At 44.1% G+C, this 23179-nt stretch overlaps 1 protein-coding gene and 1 long non-coding RNA gene across 3 annotated transcripts in view; one reads left to right on the top strand and one right to left on the bottom strand.

Annotated features, from left to right (window-relative positions):
* The window catches only part of LOC127909564 (myotubularin-related protein 9-like), a 57491-nt gene that overhangs the window by 6444 nt on the left and 27868 nt on the right, over nt 1–23179 (top strand). Inside the window, 2 exon segments of the mRNA XM_052471649.1 lie at nt 5108–5281; nt 11238–11455. Coding sequence (XP_052327609.1) covers nt 5108–5281; nt 11238–11455 — 392 coding nt within the window.
* On the bottom strand, nt 1276–2774 carry LOC127909566 (uncharacterized). 2 transcript variants are annotated; one of them, XR_008071948.1, is made up of 3 exons: nt 2478–2774; nt 2242–2313; nt 1276–1521 (listed from the first exon to the last, which is right to left on the bottom strand). It is a non-coding gene; the product is annotated as an uncharacterized LOC127909566 (long non-coding RNA). The 2 variants fall into 2 exon arrangements; XR_008071949.1 differs by lacking the exon at nt 1276–1521 and adding an exon at nt 1784–1932.

Below are 23179 nucleotides of genomic sequence, written 5' to 3'. Positions count from 1 at the left end.
CCAGCCTAAAACTCCAAACAGCAAGCAATGCAGGTGTAGAAGCACAGTGGCTAGGAAAAACTCCCTTGAAAGGCCAAAACCTAGGAAGAAACCTAAGAGAGGAACCAGGCTATATGGGGTGGCCAGTCCTCTTCTGGCTGTGCCGGGTGGAGATTATAACAGAACATGGCCAAGATGTTCAAATGTTCATAAATGACCAGCATGGTCGAATAATAGTAAGGCAGAACAGTTGAAACTGGAGCAGCAGCATGGCCAGGTGGACTGGGGACAGCAAGGAGTCATCATGTAAGGTAGTCCTGGGGCATGGTCCTAGGGCTCAGGTCAGTTGAAGCTGGAGCAGCAGCATGGCCAGGTGGACTGGGGACAGCAACTAGTCATCATGTCAGGTAGTCCTGGGGCATGGTCCTAGGGCTCAGGTCCTCCGAGAGAGAGAGAGAAAGAAAGAAGGAGAGAATTAGAGAACGCACACTTAGATTCACACAGGACACCGAATAGGACAGGAGAAGTACTCCAGATATAACAAACTGACCCTAGCCCCCCGACACAAACTACTGCAGCATAAATACTGGAGGCTGAGACAGGAGGGGACAGGAGACACTGTGGCCCCATCCGAGGACACCCCCGGACAGGGCCAAACAGGAAGGATATAACCCCACCCACTTTGCCAAAGCACAGCCCCCACACCACTAGAGGGATATCTTCAACCACCAACTTACCATCCTGAGACAAGGCTGAGTATTATGTCTTGCCCATTTACCCTCTGAATGGCAGAGGTATGCAATCCATGTCTCAAGACTTAAAAATCATTCTTTAACCCCGTCTCCTTCCATTCATCTACATGTCTCCTCCCCTTCATCTACATGTCTCCTCCCCTTCATCTACATGTCTCCTCCCCTTCATCTACACTGATTGAAGTGGATTTAACAAGTGACATCAATAAGGGATCATATCTTTCACCTGGTCTGGTTATGTCATGGAAAGAGCAGCTGTTCTTAATGTTTTGTACACTCAGTGTATATTGAGTTAATTACCCTTGTATGTCTGTTTCTAATTACCGCTGGGTGTTGTATGGCTGTTTCTAATTACCCCTGTATGGCTGTTTCTAATTACCCCTGTATGGCTGTTTCTAATTACCGCTAGGTGTTGTATGGCTGTTTCTAATTACCCCTGTATGGCTGTTTCTAATTACCGCTGGGTGTTGTATGGCTGTTTCTAATTACCCTGTATGGCTGTTTCTAATTACCCCTGTATGGCTGTTTCTAATTACCCCTGTATGGCTGTTTCTAATTACCCCTGTATGGCTGTTTCTAATTACCCCTGTATGGCTGTTTCTAATTACCCCTGTATGGCTGTTTCTAATTACCCCTGTATGGCTGTTTCTAATTACCCCTGTATGGCTGTTTCTAATTACCGCTGGGTGTTGTATGGCTGTTTCTAATTACCTCTGGGTGTTGTATGGCTGTTTCTAATTACCCCTGTATGGCTGTTTCTAATTACCCCTGTATGGCTGTTTCTAATTACCTCTGGGTGTTGTATGGCTGTTTCTAATTACCCCTGTATGGCTGTTTCTAATTACCCCTGTATGGCTGTTTCTAATTACCCCTGTATGGCTGTTTCTAATTACCCCTGTATGGCTGTTTCTAATTACCCCTGTATGGCTGTTTCTAATTACCGCTGGGTGTTGTATGGCTGTTTCTAATTACCCCTGTATGGCTGTTTCTAATTACCCCTGTATGGCTGTTTCTAATTACCCCTGTATGGCTGTTTCTAATTACCCTGTATGGCTGTTTCTAATTACCCCTGTATGGCTGTTTCTAATTACCGCTGGGTGTTGTATGGCTGTTTCTAATTACCTCTGGGTGTTGTATGGCTGTTTCTAATTACCCCTGTATGGCTGTTTCTAATTACCCCTGTATGGCTGTTTCTAATTACCTCTGCATGTTGTATGGCTGTTTCTAATTACCCCTGTATGTATGTTTCTAATTACCCCTGTATGTATGTTTCTAATTACCCCTGTATGTATGTTTCTAATTACCCCTGTATGTATGTTTCTAATTACCCCTGTATGGCTGTTTCTAATTACCTCTGGGTGTTGTATGGCTGTTTCTAATTACCCCTGTATGGCTGTTTCTAATTACCCCTGTATGGCTGTTTCTAATTACCCCTGTATGGCTGTTTCTAATTACCCCTGTATGGCTGTTTCTAATTACCCCTGGGTGTTGTATGGCTGTTTCTATTTACCCCTGTATGGCTGTTTCTAATTACCCCTGTATGGCTGTTTCTAATTACCCCTGTATGGCTGTTTCTAATTACCTCTGCGTGTTGTATGGCTGTTTCTAATTACCCCTGTATGGCTGTTTCTAATTACCTCTGGGTGTTGTATGGCTGTTTCTAATTACCCTGTATGGCTGTTTCTAATTACCCCTGGGTGTTGTATGGCTGTTTCTATTTACCCCTGTATGGCTGTTTCTAATTACCCCTGTATGGCTGTTTCTAATTACCTCTGGGTGTTGTATGGCTGTTTCTAATTACCCCTGTATGGCTGTTTCTAATTACCCCTGTATGGCTGTTTCTAATTACCTCTGCGTGTTGTATGGCTGTTTCTAATTACCCCTGTATGGCTGTTTCATTTAGATCTGGGTGTTTCAAGGTTTATTTGTCAAGTAAGGCAAATGGTTCTTTCATGATGTTATTTTTCAATAATGTTCTGTCAAATCAAACCAAATGTTTTTCTAAAGCCCTTTTTACATCAGCAGATGTCACAAAGTGACGTAAAAACAACCCATAAAAACCCAGCTTTCCTTAAGTATTTTAATGATCAAATCTCCCCTCCTCACTACCCCACCTCCATCCATCCATCCATCCATTCCCTCCCTCCATCCATCCTCTCCATCCCTCCTCTCCCTCCATCCCTCCTCTCCATCCATCCCTCCTCACCCGCCATCCCTCCTCTCCCTCCATCCCTCCTCTCCATCCCTCTCCCTCCATCCACACCTCCCTCCATCCTCTCCATCCCTCCCTCCATCCATCCATTCCTCTCCATCCATCCATCCATCCCTCCTCTCCATCCATCCATCCCTCCTCTCCATCCATCATCCATCATCCCTCTCCATCCATCCATTCCCTCCCTCCATCCATCTCCTCCTCTCTCTCCATCCATCCCTCCATCATCCCTCTCCATCCATCATACCTCCTCTCCCTCCCTCCATCCATCCATTCCCTCCCTCCATCCATCCCTCCTCTCCCTCCATCCATCCCTCCTCTCCCCCTCCATCCATCCCTCCTCTCCATCCATCCATCCCTCCTCTCCCTCCATCATCCCTCTCTCCTCCATCCATCCCTCCTCCCTCCATCCATCCCTCCCTCCCTCCATCTCCATCCATCCATCCATCCCTCCTCTCCATCCATCCTCTCCATCCATCCATCCCTCCTCTCCATCCATCCATCCATCCATCCCTCCTCTCCCTCCATCCATCCCTCCTCTCCATCCATCCTCTCCATCCATCCATCCCTCCTCTCCATCCATCCATCCCTCCTCTCCATCCATCCATCCCTCCCTCTCCCTCCATCCATCCCTCCTCTCCATCCATCCCTCCTCTCCCTCCATCCATCCCTCCTCTCCATCCATCCTCTCCATCTACCCCTCCTCTCCCTCCATCCATCCCTCCTCTCCATCCATCCCTCCTCTCCCTCGTCCATCCCTCCTCTCCATCCATCCATCCATCTCCTCTCCTCTCCTCTCCATCCATCCCTCCTCTCCCTCCATCCATCCCTCCTCTCCCTCCCTCCGTCCATCCCTCCTCTCCCTCCATCCATCCCTCCTCTCCCTCCATCCATCCCTCCTCTCCCTCCATCCATCCATCCATCCATCCATCCATCCCTCCTCCCTCCATCCATCCCTCCTCTCCATCCATCCTCTCCATCCATCCATCCATCCCTCCTCTCCATCCATCCATCCCTCCTCTCCCTCCATCCATCCCTCCTCTCCATCCATCCCTCCTCTCCATCCATCCCTCCTCTCCATCCATCCCTCCTCTCCCTCCATCCATCCCTCTCCCTCCATCCATCCATCTCCTCTCCTCCATCCATCCCTCCTGTCCCTCCATCCATCCCTCCTCTCCCTCCATCCATCCCTCCTCTCCCTCCATCCATCCCTCCTCCATCCATCCATCCATCCCTCCTCTCCATCCATCCATCCCTCCTCTCCCTCCATCCATCCATCCCTCCTCTCCCTCCATCCATCCCTCCTCTCCCCATCCATCATCCCTCCTCTCCATCCATCCATCCCTCCTCTCCCCATCCATCCATCCCTCCTCTCCCTCCATCCATCCCTCCTCTCCCTCCATCCATCCCTCCTCTCCCTCCATCCATCCCTCCTCTCCCTCCATCCATCCCTCCTCTCTCTCCATCCATCCCTCCTCTCCTCCATCCATCTTTCCCTCCCTCCCTCCCTCCTCCCCCTCCCTCCCTCTCCCTCCCTCCCTCCCTCCCTCCCTCCCATCCATCCATCCATCCATCCATCCATCCATCCTCTCCATCCCTCCCTCCCTCCCTCCATCCATCCCTCCTCTCCCTCCATCCATCCCTCCTCCCATCCATCCATCCCTCCTCCATCCATCCATCCATCCCTCCTCTCCCTCCATCCATTCCTCCTCTCCATCCATCCATTCCTCCTCTCCATCCATCCCTCCTCTCCATCCATCCTCCTCCATCCATCCCTCCTCTCCCTCCATCCATCCCTCCTCTCCTCCATCCATCCCTCCTCTCCATCCATCCCTCCTCTCCCTCCATCCATCCATCCCTCCTCTCCTCCATCCATCCATCCCTCCTCTCCCTCCATCCATCCCTCCCTCTCCTCTCCATCCCTCCCTCCCTCCTTTCCTTTCCATCCATCCATCCATCCATCCATCCATCCATCCATCCATCCCTCCTCTCCCTCCCTCCCTCCCTCCCTCCCTCCCTCCCCCTCCCTCCCTCCCTCCCTCCCTCCCTCCCTCCCTCCCTCCCTCCCTCCCCCTCCCTCCCTCCCTCCATTCCTCCTCTCCCTCCATCCCCCCCTCCCCATTCCTCCTCTCCCTCCATCCCCCCCTCCATCCATCTCTCCTAGACTGAAGAGTGGCGTCTGAGTGATGTGAATAAGGACTACAGTGTGTGTTCCTCCTACCCTCCTCTGGTGGCCGTACCTAAAGATGTGGATGACGACACCCTGAGGAAAGCTGCCGCCTTCCGCCACGGTGGACGCTTCCCCGTACTCAGCTACTATCACAAGAAGAACGGCATGGTGAGAGGAGTGCACGGCACCATGGGAAATTGAGTTTATAGTCAATGTAGTTCACCATAGAGAAGTGTTCTCGTCTACAATGTTCATAATTTATGTGGCAGAATGACTTGAGGTCTTTTAGGCTTTCCAAGGTATCAAAACCCCAACTGAATTGGTCTATTTGAGTCTGATCTTAAAGGGAAAATCCACCCAAAAACGGTCTTTTGGTATTTGTTTCATCAGTCCATTGTTGCAACAAACAAACAAACAAAAATGCATGTCATCAATCAATATTAGTTGGAATCGGCTAAACTTTGAACATTGAGATATTCAATAAATGACAGAGAATAGGAAGAGTGGAAGAGACTGGTAATACACTTTCATAACACAGGAATACAGCTAGTGGGATTTGTTTTGGGCTGGTGATTTCCTTCAAGCCTTTTAGAGGTGGTGGGATTGTTTTTGGCTGGTGTTTTCCTTCAAGCCTTTTAGAGGTGGTGGGATTGTTTTTGGCTGGTGTTTTCCTTCAAGCCTTTTAGAGGTGGTGGGATTGTTTTTGGCTGGTGTTTTCCTTCAAGCCTTTTAGAGGTGGTGGGATTGTTTTTGGCTGGTGATTTCCTTCAAGCCTTTTAGAGGTGGTGGGATTTGTTTTGGGCTGGTGTTTTCCTTCAAGCCTTTTAGAGGTGGTGGGATTTGTTTTTGACTGGTGATTTCCTTCAAGCCTTTTAGAGCTGGTGGGATTGTTTTTGACTGGTGATTTCCTTCAAGCCTTTTAGAGGTGGTGGGATTGTTTTGGGCTGGTGATTTCCTTCAAGCCTTTTAGAGGTGGTGGGATTTGTTTTTGACTGGTGATTTCCTTCAAGCCTTTTAGAGCTGGTGGGATTGTTTTGGGCTGGTGATTTCCTTCAAGCCTTTTAGAGGTGGTGGGATTTGTTTTTGGCTGGTGTTTTCCTTCAAGCCTTTTAGAGGTGGTGGGATTTGTTTTTGGCTGGTGTTTTCCTTCAAGCCTTTTAGAGGTGGTGGGATTTGTTTTTGACTGGTGATTTCCTTCAAGCCTTTTAGAGCTGGTGGGATTGTTTTTGACTGGTGATTTCCTTCAAGCCTTTTAGAGGTGGTGGGATTGTTTTTGGCTGGTGTTTTCCTTCAAGCCTTTTAGAGGTGGTGGGATTGTTTTGGGCTGGTGTTTTCCTTCAAGCCTTTTAGAGGTGGTGGGATTGTTTTTGGCTGGTGATTTCCTTCAAACCTTTTAGAGGTGGTGGGATTTGTTTTTGGCTGGTGATTTCCTTCAAGCCTTTTAGAGGTGGTGGGATTTGTTTTTGGCTGGTGATTTCCTTCAAGCCTTTTAGAGGTGGTGGGATTTGTTTTTGGCTGGTGATTTCCTTCAAGCCTTTTAGAGGTGGTGGGATTTGTTTTTGGCTGGTGATTTCCTTCAAGCCTTTTAGAGGTGGTGGGATTTGTTTTTGGCTGGTGATTTCCTTCAAGCCTTTTAGAGGTGGTGGGATTTGTTTTGGGCTGGTGATTTCCTTCAAGCCTTTTAGAGGTGGTGGGATTTGTTTTTGGCTGGTGTTTTCCTTCAAGCCTTTTAGAGGTGGTGGGATTTGTTTTTGGCTGGTGTTTTCCTTCAAGCCTTTTAGAGGTGGTGGGATTGTTTTTGGCTGGTGTTTTCCTTCAAGCCTTTTAGAGGTGGTGGGATTGTTTTTGGCTGGTGATTTCCTTCAAGCCTTTTAGAGGTGGTGGGATTGTTTTTGGCTGGTGTTTTCCTTCAAGCCTTTTAGAGGTGGTGGGATTTGTTTTTGGCTGGTGATTTCCTTCAAGCCTTTTAGAGGTGGTGGGATTTGTTTTTGGCTGGTGTTTTCCTTCAAGCCTTTTAGAGGTGGTGGGATTTGTTTTTGGCTGGTGTTTTCCTTCAAGCCTTTTAGAGGTGGTGGGATTTGTTTTTGGCTGGTGTTTTCCTTCAAGCCTTTTAGAGGTGGTGGGATTGTTTTTGGCTGGTGTTTTCCTTCAAGCCTTTTAGAGGTGGTGGGATTGTTTTTGGCTGGTGTTTTCCTTCAAGCCTTTTAGAGGTGGTGGGATTGTTTTTGGCTGGTGTTTTCCTTCAAGCCTTTTAGAGGTGGTGGGATTGTTTTTGGCTGGTGTTTTCCTTCAAGCCTTTTAGAGGTGGTGGGATTTGTTTTTGGCTGGTGTTTTCCTTCAAGCCTTTTAGAGGTGGTGGAATTTGTTTTTGGCTGGTGTTTTCCTTCAAGCCTTTTAGAGGTGGTGGGATTGTTTTTGGCTGGTGTTTTCCTTCAAGCCTTTTAGAGGTGGTGGGATTGTTTTTGGCTGGCGTTTTCCTTCAAGCCTTTTAGAGGTGGTGGGATTGTTTTGGGCTGGTGATTTCCTTCAAGCCTTTTAGAGGTGGTGGGATTGTTTTTGGCTGGTGTTTTCCTTCAAACCGTTTAGAAGATGTTTGTTTTTCATAAATGACCAGCATGGTGGGATTGTTTTTGGCTGGTGATTTCCTTCAACCTTTTAAGGGATTGTTTTTGGCTGGTGATTTCCTTCAAGCCTTTTAGAGGTGGTGGGATTGGGGATTTCCTTCAAGTCATTTAGAGGTGGGATTTGTTTTGGCCTGGGGCAAGCCTTTTAGGGTGGTGGGATTGGGCTGGTGATTTCTTCAAGCCTTTTAGAGGTGGTTTTAGAGGATTTGTTTTTGGCTGGTGATTTCCTTCAAGCCTTTTAGAGTGTGGTGGGATTTCCTTCAAGCCTTTTAGAGCTGGTGGGATTGTTTTTGGCTGGTGTTCCTTCAAGCCTTTTAGAGGTGGTGGGATTGTTTTTGGCTGGTGATTTCCTTCAAGCCTTTTAGAGGTGGATTGTTTTGGCTGGGACAAGCAGAGGGGATTGTTTTTGGCTGGTGATTTCCTTCAAGCCTTTTAGAGGCTGGTGGAAACCTTTTAGAGGTTTGGCTGGTGATTTCCTTCAAGCCTTTTAGAGGTGGTGGGATTGTTTTTGGGCTGGTGATTTCCTTCAAGCCTTTTAGAGGTGGTGGGATTGTTTTTGGCTGGTGATTTCCTTCAAGCCTTTTAGAGGTGGTGGGATTGTTTTTGGCTGGTGTTTTCCTTCAAGCCTTTTAGAGGTGGTGGGATTGTTTTTGGCTGGTGATTTCCTTCAAGCCTTTTAGAGGTGGTGGGATTGTTTTTGGCTGGTGTTTTCCTTCAAGCCTTTTAGAGGTGGTGGGATTGTTTTTGGCTGGTGTTTTCCTTCAAGCCTTTTAGAGGTGGTGGGATTGTTTTTGGCTGGTGTTTTCCTTCAAGCCTTTTAGAGGTGGTGGGATTGTTTTTGGCTGGTGATTTCCTTCAAGCCTTTTAGAGGTGGTGGGATTTGTTTTTGGCTGGTGATTTCCTTCAAGCCTTTTAGAGGTGGTGGGATTGTTTTGGCTGGTGATTTCCTTCAAGCCTTTTAGAGGTGGTGGGATTGTTTTTGGCTGGTGATTTCCTTCAAGCCTTTTAGAGGTGGTGGGATTTGTTTTTGGCTGGTGATTTCCTTCAAGCCTTTTAGAGGTGGTGGGATTGTTTTTGGCTGGTGATTTCCTTCAAGCCTTTTAGAGGTGGTGGGATTGTTTTGGCTGGTGATTTCCTTCAAGCCTTTTAGAGGTGGTGGGATTGTTTTTGGCTGGTGATTTCCTTCAAGCCTTTTAGAGGTGGTGGGATTTGTTTTTGGCTGGTGTTTTCCTTCAAGCCTTTTAGAGGTGGTGGGATTGTTTTTGGCTGGTGTTTTCCTTCAAGCCTTTTAGAGGTGGTGGGATTGTTTTTGGCTGGTGATTTCCTTCAAGCCTTTTAGAGGTGGTGGGATTTGTTTTTGGCTGGTGTTTTCCTTCAAGCCTTTTAGAGGTGGTGGGATTTGTTTTTGGCTGGTGTTTTCCTTCAAGCCTTTTAGAGGTGGTGGGATTTGTTTTTGGCTGGTGTTTTCCTTCAAGCCTTTTAGAGGTGGTGGGATTTGTTTTTGGCTGGTGTTTTCCTTCAAGCCTTTTAGAGGTGGTGGGATTTGTTTTTGGCTGGTGTTTTCCTTCAAGCCTTTTAGAGGTGGTGGGATTGTTTTGGGCTGGTGTTTTCCTTCAAGCCTTTTAGAGGTGGTGGGATTGTTTTGGGCTGGTGTTTTCCTTCAAGCCTTTTAGAGGTGGTGGGATTGTTTTTGGCTGGTGTTTCCTTCAAGCCTTTTAGAGGTGGTGGGATTGTTTTTGGCTGGTGTTTTCCTTCAAGCCTTTTAGAGGTGGTGGGATTGTTTTTGGCTGGTGTTTTCCTTCAAGCCTTTTAGAGGTGGTGGGATTTGTTTTTGGCTGGTGTTTTCCTTCAAGCCTTTTAGAGGTGGTGGGATTGTTTTTGGCTGGTGTTTTCCTTCAAGCCTTTTAGAGGTGGTGGGATTGTTTTTGGCTGGTGATTTCCTTCAAGCCTTTTAGAGGTGGTGGGATTGTTTTTGGCTGGTGATTTCCTTCAAACCTTTTAATCAATCAATCAATCAAATTTTATTTATATAGCCCTCCGTACTGGTGATTTCAAGCCTTTCTCAAAGTGGTGGGATTGTTTTTGGCTGCCTAAAACCCTTCAAACAGCAAGAATGGTGGGATTGTTTTGAAGCTGGTGTTTTCCTTCAAGCCTTTTTAGAGGTCCCTGGGATTTGTTTTTGGCTGGTGAAGAAACCTTTTAGAGAGGAACCAGGGCTATGAGGGTGGGATGGCTGGTGTTTTCCTCTTCTGGCTGTTAGCCGGTGGTGGAGATTATAACAGAACATTTCCAAGATGTTAAATGGTGGGATTTGTTTTTGACCAGCATGGTCAAATAATTTTACAAGGCAGAACAGTTGAAACTGGTGCAGCAAGCCTTTTAGTCAGGTGGACTGGGGACAGCAAGGAGTCATTGTTTTTGGCATTCAAGCCTTTTAGAGGTGGTGGGATTGTTTTTGGGCTGGTGGTCCTTCAAGCCTTTTAGAGGTGGTGGGATTGTTTTTGAGGTGATTTCCTTCAAGCCTTTTAGAGGTGGTGGGATTGTCCTTTCTGGCCTTCAAGCCTTTTAGAGGTGGTGATTATTTTTGGAACTGGTGTTTTCCAAGATGTTCAAATGTTCATGGGAAATGACCAGCTGGTGTTTTCCTTCAAGCCTTTTAGAACAGTGGAATTGTTTTTGAGCAGCAGCATTCAAGCCAGGTGGACTGGGGACAGTTTTCCTTCAAGCCTTTTAAGGTGGTGTCATCATGTTTTGAGGTGGGGGATTGTTTTTGGGCTGGTGATTTCCTTCAAGCCTTTTAGCATGGTGGTGGATTTGGGGCTGGTGATTTCCATCAAGCCAGGTAGTCCTGGGGGATGGTCCTTCAAGCCTTTTAGAGGTGGTGGGATTTGGGCTGGTGTTTCCTTCAAGCCTTTTAGAGAGAGTTTTTGGTGGGGTGGTGGGATTGTTTTTGGCTGGTGTTTTCCTTCAAGCCTTTTAGAGGTGGTGGGATTGTTTTTGGCTGGTGTTTTCCTTCAAGCCTTTTAGAGGTGGTGGGATTGTTTTTGGCTGGTGTTTTCCTTCAAGCCTTTTAGAGGTGGTGGGATTGTTTTTGGCTGGTGATTTCCTTCAAGCCTTTTAGAGGTGGTGGGATTTGTTTTTGGCTGGTGTTTTCCTTCAAGCCTTTTAGAGGTGGTGGGATTGTTTTTGGCTGGTGTTTTCCTTCAAGCCTTTTAGAGGTGGTGGGATTTGTTTTTGGCTGGTGTTTTCCTTCAAGCCTTTTAGAGGTGGTGGGATTGTTTTTGGCTGGTGTTTTCCTTCAAGCCTTTTAGAGGTGGTAAAAGTCTCATCTTTCTGTATTTTCAGTAGCACGTATAATGTAAATACATTTTTATTCAGTGACTTGAGTGAAAAATATAACAACCTAATTAACCAATCAAAATGCTCAATTTCTGTCTTCCTCTGTGGTGTCTGCTTCTTGAACCCTGAGCTCTAATCCCTGATTCGCTCTCTGTCACCAGGTGATGATGCGTTCAGGCCAGCCGCTGACCGGCACCAACGGGCGTCGCTGTAAGGAAGACGAGAAGTTGATCAACGCCACGTTGCGGGCGGGGAAACGCGGCTACATCATCGACACGCGTACCGTCAGCGTGGCGCAGCAGGCCAAGGCACGGGGAGGAGGGTTCGAATCAGAGGCCAACTACCCACAGTGGAGGAGGATTCACAAGGCTATAGAGAGGTGATGGGAGGGTGATAGTTATATTATATATATTATTAGGTGATGGAAGGGTGATAGTGATATTATATATATTATTAGGTGATGGAATGGGTGATAGTGATCAAATCACATTTTTCACATACACATGGTTAGCAGATGTTATTAGTCACATACACATGGTTAGCAGATGTTATTGGTCACATACACATGGTTAGCAGATGTTATTAGTCACATACACATGGTTAGCAGATGTTATTAGTCACATACACATGGTTAGCAGATGTTATTGGTCACAAACATGGTTAGCAGATGTTATTGGTCACATAAACATGGTTAGCAGATGTTATTAGTCACATACACATGGTTAGCAGATGTTATTAGTCACATACACATGGTTAGCAGATGTTATTGGTCACATACACATGGTTAGCAGATGTTATTGGTCACATACACATGGTTAGCAGATGTTATTGGTCACATACACATGGTTAGCAGATGTTATTGGTCACATACACATGGTTAGCAGATGTTATTGGTCACATACACATGGTTAGCAGATGTTATTGGTCACATACACATGGTTAGCAGATGTTATTGGTCACATACACATGGTTAGCAGATGTTATTGGTCACAAACACATGGTTAGCAGATGTTATTGGTCACATACACATGGTTAGTAGATGTTAATGGTCACATGGTTAGTAGATGTTAATGGTCACATACACATGGTTAGTAGATGTTAATGGTCACATGGTTAGTAGATGTTAATGGTCACATGGTTAGCAGATGTTAATGGTCACATGGTTAGTAGATGTTATTGATCACATGGTTAGCAGATGTTATTGATCACATGGTTAGCAGATGTTAATGGTTACATGGTTAGCAGATGTTAATGGTCACATACACATGGTTAGCAGATGTTATTTATCACATAAACATGGTTAGCAGATGTTATTGGTCACATAAACATGGTTAGCAGATGTTATTAGTCACATGGTTAGTAGATGTTAATAGTCACATACACATGGTTAGCAGATGTTATTGGTCACATGTTTAGCAGATGTTATTAGTCACATGGTCAGTAGATGTTATTGGTCACATACACATGGTTAGTAGATGTTAATGGTCACATGGTTAGTAGATGTTATTGGTCACATGGTTAGTAGATGTTATTAGTCACATACACATGGTTAGCAGATGTTATTGATCACATGGTTAGCAGATGTTATTGGTCACATAAACATGGTTAGCAGATGTTATTGGTCACATACACATGGTTAGCAGATGTTATTGGTCACATACACATGGTTAGCAGATGTTATTGGTCACATACACATGGTTAGCAGATGTTATTGGTCACAAACATGGTTAGCAGATGTTATTGGTCACAAACATGGTTAGCAGATGTTATTGGTCACATAAACATGGTTAGCAGATGTTATTAGTCACATACACATGGTTAGCAGATGTTATTTGTCACATACACATGGTTAGCAGATGTTATTGGTCACAAACATGGTTAGCAGATGTTATTAGTCACATACACATGGTTAGCAGATGTTATTGGTCACATACACATGGTTAGCAGATGTTATTTGTCACATACACATGGTTAGCAGATGTTATTGGTCACATACACATGGTTAGCAGATGTTATTGGTCACATACACATGGTTAGCAGATGTTATTGGTCACATACACATGGTTAGCAGATGTTATTGGTCACAAACATGGTCAGCAGATGTTATTGGTCACATGGTCAGCAGATGTTATTGGTCACATGGTCAGCAGATGTTATTGGTCACATACACATGGTTAGTAGATGTTAATGGTCACATGGTTAGTAGATGTTATTGGTCACATGGTCAGCAGATGTTATTGGTCACATGGTCAGCAGATGTTAATGGTCACATACACATGGTTAGCAGATGTTATTGGTCACATAAACATGGTTAGCAGATGTTATTGGTCACATACACATGGTTAGCAGATGTTATTGGTCACATACACATGGTTAGCAGATGTTATTAGTCACATACACATGGTTAGCAGATGTTATTAGTCACATACACATGGTTAGCAGATGTTATTGGTCACATACACATGGTTAGCAGATGTTATTAGTCACATACACATGGTTAGCAGATGTTATTAGTCACATACACATGGTTAGCAGATGTTATTGGTCACAAACATGGTTAGCAGATGTTATTGGTCACAAACATGGTCCGCAGATGTTATTGGTCACATACACATGGTTAGCATATGTTATTGGTCACATACACATGGTTAGCAGATGTTATTAGTCACATACACATGGTTAGCAGATGTTATTGGTCACAAACATGGTTAGCAGATGTTATTGGTCACAAACATGGTTCGCAGATGTTATTGGTCACATAAACATGGTTAGCAGATGTTATTGGTCACATACACATGGTTAGCAGATGTTATTGGTCACATACACATGGTTAGCAGATGTTATTGGTCACATACACATGGTTAGCAGATGTTATTAGTCACATACACATGGTTAGCAGATGTTATTGGTCACAAACATGGTTAGCAGATGTTATTGGTCACAAACATGGTTCGCAGATGTTATTGGTCACATAAACATGGTTAGCAGATGTTATTAGTCACATACATATGGTTAGCAGATGTCATTAGTCACATACACATGGTTAGCAGATGTTATTGGTCACATACACATGTTTAGCAGATGTTATTGGTCACATACACATGGTTAGCAGATGTTATTGGTCACATACACATGGTTAGCAGATGTTATTGGTCACATACACATGGTTAGCAGATGTTATTGGTCACATACACATGGTTAGCAGATGTTATTGGTCACATACACATGGTTAGCAGATGTTATTGGTCACATACACATGGTTAGCAGATGTTATTGGTCACAAACATGGTTAGCAGATGTTATTGGTCACATACACATGGTTAGTAGATGTTAATGGTCACATGGTTAGTAGATGTTATTGGTCACATGGTCAGCAGATGTTATTGGTCACATACACATGGTTAGTAGATGTTAATGGTCACATGGTTAGTAGATGTTAATGGTCACATGGTTAGCAGATGTTATTGATCACATGGTTAGCAGATGTTAATGGTCACATGGTTAGCAGATGTTATTGGTCACATACACATGGTTAGCAGATGTTATTTGTCACATACACATGATTAGCAGATGATATTTATCACATAAACATGGTTAGCAGATGTTATCGGTCACATAAACATGGTTAGCAGATGTTATTAGTCACATGGTTAGTAGATGTTAATAGTCACATACACATGGTTAGTAGATGTTAATGGTCACATGGTTAGTAGATGTTATTAGTCACATGGTTAGTAGATGTTAATAGTCACATACACATGGTTAGTAGATGTTATTGGTCACATGGTTAGCAGATGTTAATGGTCACATACACATGGTTAGCAGATGTTATTTGTCACATACACATGGTTAGCAGATGTTATTTATCACATAAACATGGTTAGCAGATGTTATTGGTCACATACACATGGTTAGTAGATGTTATTGGTCACATGGTTAGTAGATGTTATTGGTCACATGGTTAGTAGATGTTATTGGTCACATGGTTAGTAGATGTTATTAGTCACATACACATGGTTAGCAGATGTTATTTATCACATGGTTAGCAGATGTTAATGGTCACATAGATGTTATTGGTCACATGGTTAGCAGATGTTAATGGTCACATAAACATGGTTAGCAGATGTTATTGGTCACATACACATGGTTAGCAGATGTTATTGGTCACATACACATGGTTAGCAGATGTTATTAGTCACATACATATGGTTAGCATTTGTTATTGGTCACAAACATGGTTAGCAGATGTTATTGGTCACATAAACATGGTTAGCAGATGTTATTAGTCACATACACATGGTTAGCAGATGTTATTTGTCACATACACATGGTTAGCAGATGTTATTGGTCACATACACATGGTTAGCAGATGTTATTGGTCACAAACATGGTTAGCAGATGTTATTGGTCACATACACATGGTTAGTAGATGTGAATGGTCACATGGTTAGTAGATGTTATTGGTCACATGGTTAGCAGATGTTATTGGTCACATGGTTAGCAGATGTTATTGGTCACATGGTTAGCAGATGTTATTGGTCACATGGTTAGTAGATGTTATTGGTCACATGGTTAGCAGATGTTATTGGTCACATGGTTAGTAGATGTTATTGGTCACATGGTCAGCAGATGTTATTGGTCACATACACATGGTTAGTAGATGTTAATGGTCACATGGTTAGTAGATGTTAATGGTCACATGGTTAGTAGATGTTAATGGTCACATGGTTAGTAGATGTTAATGGTCACATGGTTAGCAGATGTTAATGGTCACATGGTTAGCAGATGTTAATGGTCACACGGTTAGTAGATGTTAATGGTCACATGGTTAGCAGATGTTAATGGTCACATGGTTAGTATATGTTAATGGTCACATGGTTAGTATATGTTAATGGTCACATGGTTAGTATATGTTATTGATCACATGGTTAGCAGATGTTAATGGTCACATGTTTAGCAGATGTTAATGGTCACATACACATGGTTAGCAGATGTTATTTGTCACATACACATGGTTAGCAGATGTTATTGATCACATAAACATGGTTAGCAGATGTTATTAGTCACATACACATGGTTAGCAGATGTTATTAGGTCACATACACATGGTTAGCAGATGTTATTGGTCACATAAACATGGTTAGCAGATGTTATTAGTCACATGGTTAGTAGATGTTATTAGTCACATACACATGGTTAGCAGATGTTATTGGTCACATGTTTAGCAGATGTTATTAGTCACATACACATGGTCAGTAGATGTTATTGGTCACATAGATGTTAATGGTCACATGGCTAGTAGATGTTAATGGTCACATGGTCAGCAGATGTTATTGGTCACATACACATGGTTAGTAGATGTTATTGGTCACATAGTTAGTAGATGTTAATAGTCACATACACATGGTCAGTAGATGTTATTGGTCACATACACATGGTCAGCAGATGTTATTGGTCACATAAACATGGTTAGCAGATGTTATTAGTCACATGGTTAGTAGATGTTAATAGTCACATACACATGGTCAGTAGATGTTATTGGTCACATACACATGGTTAGTAGATGTTATTGGTCACATGGTTAGTAGATGTTATTGGTCACATGGTTAGCAGATGTTATTGGTCACATGGTTAGTAGATGTTAGTAGATGTTAATGGTCACATGGTTAGCAGATGTTATTGGTCACATACACATGGTTAGCAGATGTTATTGGTCACATACACATGGTTAGTAGATGTTATTGGTCACATACACATGGTTAGCAGATGTTATTAGTCACATACACATGGTTAGCAGATGTTATTAGTCACATACACATGGTTAGCAGATGTTAATGGTCACATACACATGGTCAGCAGATGTTATTTATCACATAAACATGGTTAGCAGATGTTATCGGTCACATAAACATGGTTAGCAGATGTTATTAGTCACATGGTTAGTAGATGTTAATAGTCACATACACATGGTTAGTAGATGTTAATGGTCACATGGTTAGTAGATGTTATTGGTCACATGGTTAGCAGATGTTAATGGTCACATACACATGGTTAGCAGATGTTATTTGTCACATACACATGGTTAGCATATGTTATTTATCACATAAACATGGTTAGCAGATGTTATCGGTCACATAAACATGGTTAGCAGATGTTATTAGTCACATGGTCAGTAGATGTTATTGGTCACATGGTTAGTAGATGTTAATGGTCACATGGTTAGTAGATGTTAATGGTCACATGGTTAGTAGATGTTATTGATCACATGGTTAGTAGATGTTAATGGTCACATGGTTAGTAGATGTTAATGGTCACATGGTTAGTAGATGTTAATGGTCACATGGTTAGCAGATGTTAATGGTCACATGGTTAGCAGATGTTAATGGTCACATGGTTAGCAGATGTTAATGGTCACATACACATGGTTAGCAGATGTTATTGGTCATAAACATGGTTAGCAGATGTTATTAGTCACATACACATGGTTAGCAGATGTTATTAGTCACATAAACATGGTTAGCCCCACTCGGGGCTGATGGATGATGGCTGGACGCCACTCGGGGCTGATGGATGATGGCTGGACGCCACTCGGGGCTGATGGATGATGGCTGGACGCCACTCAGGGCTGATGGATGATGGCTGGACGCCACTCGGGCTGATGGATGATGGCTGGACGCCACTCGGGGCTGATGGATGATGGCTGGACGCCACTCGGGGCTGATGGATGATGGCTGGACGCCACTCGGGGCTGATGGATGATGGCTGGACGCCACTCGGGGCTGATGGATGATGGCTGGACGCCACTCGGGGCTGATGGATGATGGCTGGACGCCACTCGGGGCTGATGGATGATGGCTGGACGCCACTCGGGGCTGATGGATGATGGCTGGACGCCACTCGGGGCTGATGGATGATGTTTCCCCATCTCGTCATCTGTCCTTATCGGAATGGTCTTTGCTACCTGGAACTAGGCTGCCAAGGAAGTCTTCTCCATCTGCTTCTTCTCATCCATCTTGTAGTGAAGTAGGTGAAAAAGATTGATATAAGGAATAGCTTCGCTCCCATTGGTGCCTGATCTACCGGCGCCATCATCGATGGAATTGCCTGTGTCTGCGATGGCGGTTCTGACGCCAGCAGCAGCTTTGTCGCCGAGTTCGACTCCTTCCCCTCTCTTTGGATCTGACCGGGCACTGCCTGCTGTGGGAGGTGTGGACCTATCGCCGGGAGCAACGGGGGCGCACTCTATCCTGCTTCTCGTGGGCCCGTGGAAAGGTTCAAATAATTGTGTAAGTGGTAGGAATGGGCGGATTTCTCCGTTCCCTTCTCCTGCTGCTGTATTGGACAGTTCAATGGTGAGAAATGTCTCAGTCCCTGGAGTACGTTGTGCTATCCAGGAGCACGAGTACAGACCATCAACAAGCTACTCCCAGACATTATAAACCTGCATCAGGACATCAATAACCTGCTCCCTAACATTATAAACCTGTATCAGGACATCAATAATCTGCTCTCTAACATTATAAACCTGCATCAGGACATCAATAACCTGCTCCCTAACATTATAAACCTGTATCAGGACATCAATAATCTGCTCTCTAACATTATAAACCTGCATCAGGACATCAACAAGCTACTCCCAAACATTATAAACCTGCATCAGGACATCAATAAACTGATCCTAAACATTATAAACCTGCATCAGGACATCAATAACCTGCATCAGGACATCAATAATCTGATCCTAAACATTATAAATCTGTATCAGGACATCAATAAACTGATCCTAAACATTATAAACCTGCATCAGGACATCAATAAACTGATCCTAAACATTATAAACCTGCATCAGGACATCAATAACCTGCATCAGGACATCAATAAACTGATCCTAAACATTATAAACCTGCATCAGGACATCAATAATCTGATCCTAAACATTATAAACCTGTATCAGGACATCAATAATCTGATCCTAAACATTATAAACCTGCATCAGGACATCAATAATCTGATCCTAAACATTATAAACCTGCATCAGGACATCAATAATTTGGGTTCCTGGATCCTTTCACAGCGTTATAAGGCTGTTGAGACAATGACTTATCAATGACCCAAATCCAGCTCAGTTAATCCCTACCATTGTGTCTCTGAGTCATCATAATGCTTCAGTAAATGTACATTATCCCAGGGACGTTGGTACACAAAATGTAAGTAAGCTAATTTATGTCCCTCTTATTTCCCTGAATGCCTTTGCTGATCCCACAGCAGTAATCATGTACCTATGAACCAGATGTATACTGTCAGAACTGACGCGGTGTGCCCTAGTAGACAGTCTACTGTGTGCAGCTCACCCTGCACTAACATAAATAACATGAGCATGTCTACTTATTCTAAGCTTTCCAGTAAAGCAATGAAAAGAATCAAGCATCCCCCCGAAAAGTGTTAAACTGTCCACGTTATAACAAATGTAGCTTAACCTCTCTTGGATATGGTGGACGCTGGCCAAAAGCCACTTGAAATGCAGAACGCCAAATTCAAAGAAATTATGCTTTATGGTTAACGTGACGTTGTGTGGCCACAACAACATACAGGAACTCAAGTCCTTCTGTTCACCTGATTTAGAATTCCTCACAATCAAATGTAGACCGCATTATCTACCAAGGGAATTCTCTTCGATTATAATCACAGCCCCCCAAGCAGACACATCGATGGCTCTGAACAAACTTTATTTGACTCTTTGCAAACTGGAATCCATATATCCGGAGGCTGTATTCATTGTAGCTGGGGATTTTAACAAGGCTAATCTGAAAACAAGACTCCCTAAATTTTATCAGCATATCGATTGCGCAACCAGGGCTGGTAAAACCTTGGATCATTGTTACTCTAACTTCCGCGACGCATATAAGGCCCTGCCCCGCCCTCCTTTCGGAAAAGCTGACCGCGACTCCCATTTTGTTGATCCCTGCCTACAGACAGAAACTAAAACAAGAAGCTCCCTGAGCTGAGGTCTGTTCAACGCTGGTCCGACCAATCTGATTCCACGCTTCAAGACTGCTTCCATCACGTGGACTGGGATATGTTCCGTATTGCATCAGACGACAACATTGACGAATTCGGTGTGCGAGTTCAATAGAACATGCGTTGAAGATGTCGTTCCCATAGCAACGATTAAAACATTCCCAAACCAGAAACCGTGGATTGTTGGCAGCATTTGCGTGAAACTGAAAGCGCGAACCACTGCTTTTAATCAGGGCAAGGTGACTGGAAACATGACCGAATACAAACAGTGTAACTATTCCCTCCGATAAGGCAATCAAACAAGCTAAGCGTCAGTATAGAGACAAAGTAGAATCTCAATTCAACGGCTCAGACACAAGAGGTATGTGGCAGGGTCTACAGTCAATCACGGATTACAAAAAAAAAAACCAGCACCGTCACGGACCAGGATGTCTTGCTCCCAGGCAGACTAAATTACTTTTTTACCCGCTTTGAGGACAATACAGTGCCACTGACACTGCCCGCAACTAAAACATGCAGACTCTCCTTCACTGCAGCCGACGTGAGGAAAACATTTAAACGTGTCAACCCTCGCAACGCTGCAGGCCCTGACGGCATCCCCAGCCGCGCCCTCAGAGCATGTACAGACCAGATGGCTGGTGTGTTTACGGACATATTCAATCAATCCCTATCCCAGTCTGTTGTTCCCACATGCTTCAAGAGGGCCAACTGGGTACTGGACTTCCTGACGGGCCGCCCCCAGGTGGTTAGGGTAGGCAACAACATCTCCACCCCACTGATCCTCAACACTGGGGCCCCACAAGGGTGAGTTCTGAGCCCTCTCCTGTACTCCCTGTTCACCCACGACTGCGTGGCCACGCACGCCTCCAACTCAATCATCAAGTTTGCGGACGACACAACAGTGGTAGGCTTGATTACCAACAACGACGAGACGGCCTACAGGGAGGAGGTGAGGGCCCTCGGAGTGTGGTGTCAGGAAAATAACCTCACACTCAACGTCAACAAAACTAAGGAGATGATTGTGGTCTTTAGGAAACAGCAGAGGGAACACCCCCCTATCCACATCGATGGAACACTAGTGGAGAGGGTAGTAAGTTTTAAGTTCCTCGGCGTACACATCACAGACAAACTGAATTGGTCCACCCACACAGACAGCATCGTGAAGAAGGCGCAGCAGCGCCTCTTCAACCTCAGGAGGCTGAAGAAATTTGGCTTGTCACCAAAAGCACTCACAAGCTTCTACAGATGCACAATCGAGAGCATCCTGTCGGGCTGTATCACCGCCTGGTACGGCAACTGCTCCGCCCACAACCGTAAGGCCCTCCAGAGGGTAGTGAGGTCTGCACAACGCATCACCGGGGGCAAACTACCTGCCCTCAGGACACCTACACCACCCGATGTTACAGGAAGGCCATAAAGATCATCAAGGACAACAACCACCCGAGCCACTGCCTGTTCACCCCGCTATAATCCAGAAGGCGAGGTCAGTACAGGTGCATCAAAGCTGGGACCGAGAGACTGAAAAACAGCTTCTATCTCAAGGCCATCAGACTGTTAAACAGCCACCACTAACAGTGAGTGGCTGCTGCCAACACACTGACTCAACTCCAGCCACTTTAATAATGGGAATTGATGGGAAATGATGTAAAATATATCACTTGCCACTTTAAACAATGCTACCTAATATGTTTACATACCCTACATTATTCATCTCATATGTATACGTATATACTGTACTCTATATCATCTACTGCATCCTTATGTAATACATGTATCACTAGCCACTTGAACTATGCCACTTTGTTTACATACTCATCTCATATGTATATACTGTACTCAATACCATCTACTGTATCTTGCCTATGCTGCTCTGTACCATCACTCATTCATATATCTTTATGTACATATTCTTTATCCCCTTACAATTGTGTCTATACGGTAGTAGTTTTGGAATTGTTAGTTAGATTACTTGTCGGTTATTACTGCATTGTCGGATCTAGAAGCACAAGCATTTCGCTACACTCGCACTAACATCTGCTAAACATGTGTATGTGACCATTAACATCTGCTAAACATGTGTATGTGACCATTAACATCTGCTAAACATGTGTATGTGACCATTAACATCTGCTAAACATGTGTATGTGACCATTAACATCTGCTAAACATGTGTATGTGACCATTAACATCTGCTAAACATGTGTATGTGACCACTAACATCTGCTAAACATGTGTATGTGACCATTAACATCTGCTAAACATGTGTATGTGACCACTAACATCTGCTAAACATGTGTATGTGACCATTAACATCTGCTAAACATGTGTATGTGACCATTAACATCTGCTAAACATGTGTATGTGACCACTAACATCTGCTAAACATGTGTATGTGACCATTAACATCTGCTAAACATGTGTATGTGACCATTAACATCTGCTAAACATGTGTATGTGACCATTAACATCTGCTAAACATGTGTATGTGACCACTAACATCTGCTAACCATGTGACCACTAACATCTGCTAACCATGTGACCATTAACATCTGCTAAACATGTGTATGTGACCACTAACATCTGCTAAACATGTGTATGTGACCATTAACATCTGCTAAACATGTGTATGTGACCATTAACATCTGCTAACCATGTGACCACTAACATCTGCTATCCATGTGACCATTAACATCTGCTAACCATGTGTATGTGACCATTAACATCTGCTAAACATGTGTATGTGACCATTAACATCTGCTAACCATGTGACCATTAACATCTGCTAACCATGTGACCACTAACATCTGCTAACCATGTGACCACTAACATCTGCTAACCATGTGACCACTAACATCTGCTAACCATGTGTATGTGACCACTAACATCTGCTAACCATGTGACCATTAACATCTGCTAACCATGTGACCACTAACATCTGCTAACCATGTGACCATTAACATCTGCTAAACATGTGTATGTGACCATTAACATCTGCTAACCATGTGACCACTAACATCTGCTAACCATGTGTATGTGACCATTAACATCTGCTAACCATGTGACCATTAACATCTGCTAAACATGT

This window comes from Oncorhynchus keta, chromosome 19, assembly GCF_023373465.1.
Source record: "Oncorhynchus keta strain PuntledgeMale-10-30-2019 chromosome 19, Oket_V2, whole genome shotgun sequence".
Lineage (NCBI taxonomy): Eukaryota > Metazoa > Chordata > Actinopteri > Salmoniformes > Salmonidae > Oncorhynchus > Oncorhynchus keta.
The sequence above is the reverse complement of the archived record's forward strand: the minus strand, read 5'-3'. Positions and strand labels throughout refer to the sequence as shown.